This window comes from Phragmites australis, chromosome 23 (assembly GCF_958298935.1).
Source record: "Phragmites australis chromosome 23, lpPhrAust1.1, whole genome shotgun sequence".
In the NCBI taxonomy this organism is placed as follows: domain Eukaryota; kingdom Viridiplantae; phylum Streptophyta; class Magnoliopsida; order Poales; family Poaceae; genus Phragmites; species Phragmites australis.
In genome coordinates, this window is record NC_084943.1 from 16,013,020 (window position 1) to 16,020,590 (window position 7,571).

At 42.6% G+C, this 7,571-nt stretch overlaps 1 protein-coding gene across 1 annotated transcript; it reads right to left on the minus strand.

Moving 5' to 3' along the window:
- Positions 1-3,094: 3,094 nt before the first annotated feature.
- LOC133906408 (serine/threonine-protein kinase D6PKL1-like) lies at positions 3,095-7,350 on the minus strand. The gene is made up of 3 exons (XM_062348297.1): positions 7,150-7,350; positions 4,870-6,592; positions 3,095-4,084 (listed from the first exon to the last, which is right to left on the minus strand). The coding sequence occupies exons 2-3, from the start codon at positions 6,408-6,410 to the stop codon at positions 3,244-3,246; spliced, it is 2,382 nt and encodes a 793-aa protein (XP_062204281.1). The 5' UTR covers positions 6,411-6,592; positions 7,150-7,350; the 3' UTR covers positions 3,095-3,243.
- Between the last annotated feature and the right edge of the window lie 221 nt (positions 7,351-7,571).

Consider the following 7,571-nt stretch of genomic DNA (forward strand, 5'->3'; position numbering starts at 1 on the left):
TTTTTATCAATTTTACAATAAAACCAATTTTTCAGTATACATGATCTCACATCCACTTTCTTCAGTAATGTAGAAGTTGCCCTTGAGCCTTGAAGTAACCTACATAATCCAAGGTTTTAGGAAATATCACATGCGTTTCAGCCTAAAATCTCCCATTGTATTGCAGCTGCATCCATTATCTGACATTCTATCTGAGAAAAGACCAGAAATTTTGAAGAAACCAAAAACCAAGAATTTTGATTCATTCATCAAAATCGATTCCAACATCATATTTCAGTAAATTTAGTTCAGTTGCGTTTATCTTCCATCTTTAAGTAAATCCAAGATCATATTGGGTTCGAAAATCAAGACTAAATATGGTATTCCACATAAATCTGGACAATTTTCGGTACAATCAATGCATAAATCTATAATTAATTGTGACTTCTCTAATAACAATTGTTCTCTTTGGAAACTTAAAATTCCCCTTAAGATCAATTTTTTTTATGGTACTTGAAAAGAGGTGTCATTCTCACCAAAGATAACTTACTCAAAAGGAATTAGAAAGGTTGTGAAAAGTGTTGTTTATGTAACATTTGGGTTAAGACCCCCAACTAGTGTCATAAACTGTTTTGGATCATAGCTAAATGGGATTGATGCGGACCTAAAATAAATAAATTTTGATAGGAGTCACTGCTCTATATTGGGAAATTTGGTGAAGCTGGAATGATATCATCTTTAATAAAGCAAAAATAGACTCTTTTTATGCAGGTGATCTTCAAAGGAATATATTGGTGCTGTCTCTGGGCTATGTTTCAAAAGGCAGGGACAAGGGACACTATGAAAGCTGCATGCCACCAGTTAGAGAATAACAATGGAGATCTTCGCGGAAAATAGATGGAAGTTTCAATAGGATATGTTTCTGATGTTATTTTGCATTCATATTCTGGCATTTTTAGGTCAATTGTTAGTTTTTTATGACAGCATGCTTGTTTTAAACTTTCTAAAAGTACATCCACAGATGTAGAGACTAGGATATTTTTTATTATTTTTAATGAAATAGGACACCCTTTATCTAAAAAAAATAGTATTCAACATATCATCCACTCTCCTTGAAAATCCAACGGTCCATTCTTCCCGAACCCGTCTCCACAAAGAAGTTCACACTTGCAAATTGTAGAGTCTAAAGCAAAGCCTCACAACTGCTTTTTCTTAGGGACCATGCGGCGTGACTAATCATTGCAAGAACATGAATGATGGATCTCCACAAGGCTTGTACTTCAACCACACTCTTCAAGCATCTTCAAACGTGGAGTGGATGTTTCCTAGCCTGCATAGGGTACACATTCCATTCCATTCGATGCTACAAAGTGATCTGCAGAGACACTGGTGGTAAGAATGTTGCTGAATCTTCTGAAGGCTGGCATGACCACCACTTTCTTGCATACAACTCCATGCTTAAAGAAAAAAAAGGTAAGGTGGCTGTTCAGCTTTCAGATCTGCCTGCAAGTTGGTTCACTCTTGTAGATGTGGAAGGACGCCTCTATGACATGGCACTGTCACAAAGGTTTCAACTGTTGTGCTTTTTTTTTCTTCACCATATTAGATGTAGATGCAATAAGAAAGGTGCCATTAGCGCTACCTTTTTTAGCCGAAGGATGAGATGCCCAATTTCCTTTGCTGAAACCAAAGAAACAGATGACTGACAGTCATAAAGGCAGAGATTCAAGCAGATTGGGTCGTGTCGAAATTCATTAGTTCGACTAAAATCTAATTATTTACAAAATGACTGTCAATTAAGTGAAAAATGAAACAACAGTCGAGTGGATTGGGTTTTGAGTCGACCCACTTTCATCCCTGCACAAAATGGCGGGTATCCATCAACAGCTGCCACAACAGAAGCAATAGGAAAAAAAAACTAGCCAAGAGGGACCAACCTAACAACCGTTAGCTGCAAACTTACATATAATTTGGCGCTAGTAATACCACAAGAAATTTATTTAGGTACAACATATGGTATAAGAATATCCTTATCTAACACACAATGAGGATCCAAAGTCACAATGTAGGATCTTTTCTTTTTCCTCTCCCTCTTTTTCTTCATCTTGTATGCCCAAAAATTGAGGAGGGAGGAGGGCTTGGGAAACAGTCTTCTGACGTAACTGTACAAGGTGACTTCGTCACTGACACGTAGAATCTACTGAGTATTAACCTATGTATCACCGACTACGTTATGTTAGAAGATCTCTGAGGGCTTAGGGTTTCCTAGGTACGTTCGGGAGACAGGGGCTTGAGACCCACCCCCTCACGATCCACCCCCGCTGATACATCATAGCCATTTCAGTTACTGTATGGTTAGGTGTTGCCCTAATCATGGCAGTGTCGGTCATGGATCATGAATGATAGCTTCAACAGCCGTCCTTGTCATGCCATTGGGTCCATCCGACAGTTCGTGACAGTTGCAAACTTGCAATCGGGTCTTCAGGTGAGGTAAAACTGAACTGAGTTCAGAATGGCACTTTTTTGCTGGCTCAGCTTGAAATGCAACTACTGTGAATAATGCATACTTCAGAAGTGATGTTGTAGACATGTGGATACTGATGCGTCCATGTGGACAAATGCTGTTGATGCCTTCTGTATCAGAATCCTAGGGAGGAATCAGACAAAGGTGTACTATTAGATAATAGGTAGTCACAGCAATTTGATTATTTTGTGACCCTTCGGATTCTTCGATGCATTGCATTGAAATTGGTTATGAACTTTTGGGTACCAAAAAATTGGTTTTTTATGTTTTATTTAGTAAAGTCTCACGATCTGGAAAAGAAACACTTTTGTAAAGCTAACTTGGTTTCATGAAACTGTAAGTTTCTGCTGGAGTAATATTGTACATGAAACCGCATTTGGAGAATATTCCAATGTAAAACCAAAAAAAAATGCTTGTATTACATTTCTGGTAACAACTCTTCATGCTTGCAATTGCCAGGAATTCATCAGTTCTAGTGGTTAGCAGAAAATGGGGCAGCAAAGATACATGCGAAATATGAGTAAAATCTACTGGAGCCACCAAGAGAAAGCAAATCATATGCAGCAGCAATGATAATAGCATATGCCCTGCTTATTCTTTTCAATTTAGTGATGCTATTAACAGGAACATCGCAGTTACTGAAATACAAGAATCTACATGTACATCCCCAGCCTTTGGCTACTCAAAGAAAAATGTAGACTCTATCCGCAGAAATTGTGCTAAACTGTACCAAGACCTCACTAAAAAACTTCAAATTCCAGATCCTCAGAGTTACTTCTGAACTCAAGGCATTTGCCTTCTTTCTTCTTCTGGGACGTCGTCGTGAGAGTCACGACATTGCAAGGTTGTGTCTCCGGTGGCGCAGCGGACCGTATCAAGGCCCAATTCAAGCCACCAAAGAAAGGGTGCTGCTTGATCTCAGCTGCTCCTCTCAATGATCCAAGTCTGTTCTCTGGCTCCTTCACCAGCAAACCTCTGATGAGGTCTTTGGCGTTGCTGCTAACAACAGGACTGTCTGGGAACCGGAGATTCTGTGAGACCACATTTGCCAATGTTTCATCGTTCCCAGGTCCTCTGAAGGGTGTCTTGCCATACAGAAGTTCGTAAAGGAAGACACCAAAGGTCCACCAGTCCACGGCACTTCCATGGCCATCCCCTTTGATGATTTCTGGTGCGAGGTACTCATGTGTGCCAACAAAGGAATTGGAACGTGCATCGGTTGGCTCTACAACAAGCTGAGGGAGCCTTTTCTGGGAAGACTTAGGCTTCCGAGGCTTTGGAATAGATGGTAGGCGTGGCGTGAAGCAAGATGTTTGGGCACAAGAGGGCTGGAGGCATGATGAACTGATGCAGTAGTTCTCTGCACATGGTCCTGCAAGTTTCCTTGGTTGGACGTGTGCTGTTATAGAGGATGACCGGAGGAGTATAGGGTTCACTGAGCACCTCAGTGATAGGTCAAAGTCTGATAGCATGATATGTCCATCTTCACGGACAAGAATGTTTTCCGGTTTCAGATCACGGTATATGACCCCCAGCATGTGAAGATATTCCAGAGCAAGGAGAACTTCTGCAACATAAAACCTGCCAAGCAACTATTGCATCAGTATATCGAAGTAAAGCTGATTGGTGAGGACTAAATGGATGTAGACGAGCAAAGCCAACATGAATGAAAAGATTCACAAGTAAAATAGACTAGGAAAATATTTTAAAAAAAAAGTTGTATGTTTCCAGTGAACTCTTAACAGTAAATTATTACTGTTTATTTATTAATGACGTATTGAAGAAGATTTCTTTCCAGATTGATCAACACATTAGAAAAAAAGGCTTATAACATTTTTTTTGTGACAAACGAATGGGGAATTTGAATCCAACTCCAGACAAACCAACTAAGACTTGTGTGTCAACAACAACATTCCCGAGTGACAGTCAAAAGGAAGCATGAACGCAAGATGTGAGTGGAATGACCAGACAGTTTAACTACTTGTGCAGAAAAACAATAGCAGATCTGTTTATTTGAAACTTCAAGGAGCACAAAATGCTAGAAAACAAAATACTCTGAATGAGATATTGATTTAGACTGGATAGAAAATATGTACTTAATTCTCCATACGTTTGTATGTGTAGATTTGATCATGTAGTTCTAATCTCTGGCAAAGAAAATTTGATTATCACAAAACAATTTTGTAAAGTAGCCAATGTACGTTACTATATTGGTGATCGAGTTGAGCTTGTTATCACTAAACAAATTTACTAATTTAGCTTTAGAAGAATTAATAAAGCCAGGAAAGGAACAGAAGGAACCATGGAGACCTCCAGTGCACTGAATATAATAATGTCTTAAAGTTCAAGTATTAAGTGGAATTTACCTTGCAGCTGGTTCCGGAAAGCTTCTTCCAGGTTGTCTTTGACGAAGAACATGTAAATCACCACCTGGACAGTACTCCATGACCAAGCATGATAGATTGTCTGTGGTAAAATGGGCATAAAGAGTTGGAAGAAACGGATGATCCAGCATTTCTAGTATCTCCCTCTCAGCCTGTGCTCGCAGCATTTTCTTTCTATTAATCAGGTACTCGATATCCATAACCTTCAAAGCAAATAAGCAATCTGAATCAACCAACTCAGCAAGATACACAGTCCCAATGTCCCCACAACCAAGCCTCTTCAGAAGATTGAAATTGTCAAGTCCTAAGGATCCCTGTTGCAATGCCAACTGGCGAATGGTTAGCCAGCGCAGATCCTTTGCCATGTGCGGCCTGTTACTATAGCCATTCAATCCAATTTGACTCTCATAGCTGATACTCGTGCTACAACCATACTCGCTAATGCTGCTCTTTGAATTCTGGGAGCACTCACCTTTTTCCTCTGCTCTTAACCACTCAGACGATTGCTCATCAGATTTTTCTGGCCCTGGATTTGATTTCTCTTCTTCTGCACAGCTGGTGGGATTTGTAATGCTGGATGCTGAAGAGCAGCTGGTTGATGCAAGGGAGATTGACTCCTTCGAAGAGCAGAATTTAGTACTATTGGAGGAATCACCCAACGAAGATGGTTCTTCTTTCACTTTCTTCTTACTGATGGTCTTGGATCGAAAGACTGGCTTGACAAGTCGGGATGTAGTGATGGGTTTGCTCAGGATTGGGACTCTGGGAGAGCTATCATCAGTAGCTGCAGAAACTTTATTTCCTAATTTCACATTTTCCACTAAGGAGCTCTCGCTATCTAAAGGGTCACCACTGATGACATCTTGGATTCTGATCTTTCGTATCTCAGCTGAGGTATAAGATGCAGAACGGATGGAGGTGACTGCACTTCCATCGGCGGTGTCGAAATCACAGTCTTCACTGAACTCGCTTGTTCCTCTAGATGAATTCTTATCAATCTTCTCCGGAGTGATTGATATTTCAATCAGGTTCATCTTTTCATAATCATGCAGATGACCCTCATCATTACTTTGGACCATCAAAGAGGCGTAAAGCCTGTGGATAGTCCCTGCTTCAGATGAACGTGAAGATCCAGGTGACATCGACAACCTCTTCATTGCAGCCATTTCCGACGCCTGGGAAATGCATAGCCTTCTCAGAGCCTGCTTCATATTAACAGCATTAGAGGATATCCCGATGCCTGTATTTTGAAATGGCCCTGATCTAGCTGGTTTCTTGAGAGCACTCTTTCCCAGCGCATCTCCGCCGGTATTGCTAGGACTAAGTGCCCTCCGGAAGGTCCTTCTATCAATCGCTTTAAGAAGCTGATCGAGGTCATCTTCCAAAGAATAATCACGACGCTTGCCACCTTTCTCCTCAGCTTTCACTTTAATATGCAGCAAGCTGGAGCCACCAACAGGCACACCGTCAAATTCTTCTTCGGTGGACTCAACTATTTCCGAACTACAGCCCGACGACCCCATGACCCAAGTAGACTGATTCAATAGACAGACAACGAGTATGCCAACTTAGCCCGTCGCCGGCAGCAGGCAAGTCATACTACAATGCTTGTAGCTTTCACAGAGACGTCATCCAAGATGGAAGCTCCATAGAGCTCCCAAAAAAGCAAGCTTTTTTATAACAAGTGCAGCAACCTGTGGCCACCCTACAAAGATCATGAGATCCAGAGTTAGTGATTGGGACATGGCAATAGCTACACCTCCCAAACTGCTGAGGAATTCTGCAAAAGAAATTCAGAGCGAGCACTAAGCATGACTAAATGAAGAAAGAAACACTGGCCAACCACATCAACTGAAGTGCATCTGTGCCTATTTCACAACTGGCAAGCAGGGATAGTTCAAATCAGGAGCTTGGGAAGCCAAAGTTTGGGGCAAAAGAGGGCCAGATTCTCTCGCCGTTTCGATTCACCAAGAAGAGGAAACGGAAGCGGCAACCAAAACAAGTGACCTTTTCGCAAACCAGGGGAGTTAAATCTACCCAAAAAAAAAGGTTAAAAGAAGAGTAAAAATTGAAACTTTTTTGTTCCACGAGCTCCAGATCCAGGCAGCGGCGGCGCCAGCTCGGCTCCGCCGAAGCCGCATTTCGCGGAAGCCGCTACGAACTTTGCCGAAACAGCAAATTCACGTGCAATCTGTGCACGGACGCGCCGAAGAACCGGATTTGGGATCGGGAAAACTTCTCAGGAGCGGAGCTGATGCTTACCAAGAAATGCCGGCCCGGATCTCCAAGCGAGGAGGAGGGGCGGAAGCGGAGTGGAGCCGTTGGCGCCGGGTTCTGGGGGACGAGCTCGGCTGCTGCTACTCTTGGGAATGGCGGCTTCGGAGAAGGTGCACTGGTGTAGAGAGAGAAGGGAGCGAGAGGGGGGCAGAGAGAGGAGAGAGAAGGGATAGAGAGGAGAGAGGTGGTGCACTGGTGCGCCCCACGAAGACGAATCGGGCTTAAAGGGGGATCCAGGATCCTCCGTGCAGAGGCCACAAGTGGCACCACCCGGTGCCGCTTCGGCGCGTCCACAGCCGTCCGACAGTGATCTGACGGCTGGGATTATTTGTTGCGGTAGAGGAATTCTGACTGCTTTGGCAGTCCAGCCTACAGTATCTACGGCCTCGTCTCATTTTCAAACTGGT

Coding starts and splice junctions, on each gene's coding strand:
- LOC133906408 (XM_062348297.1), bottom strand. CDS start 6,410: ATGGGGTCGTCGGGCTGTAGTTCGGAAATAGTTGAGTCCACCGAAGAA. Junction 4,085..4,869: donor TTTCCGGAACCAGCTGCAAG/GTAAATTCCACT, acceptor GTTGCTTGGCAG/GTTTTATGTTGCAGAAGTTC.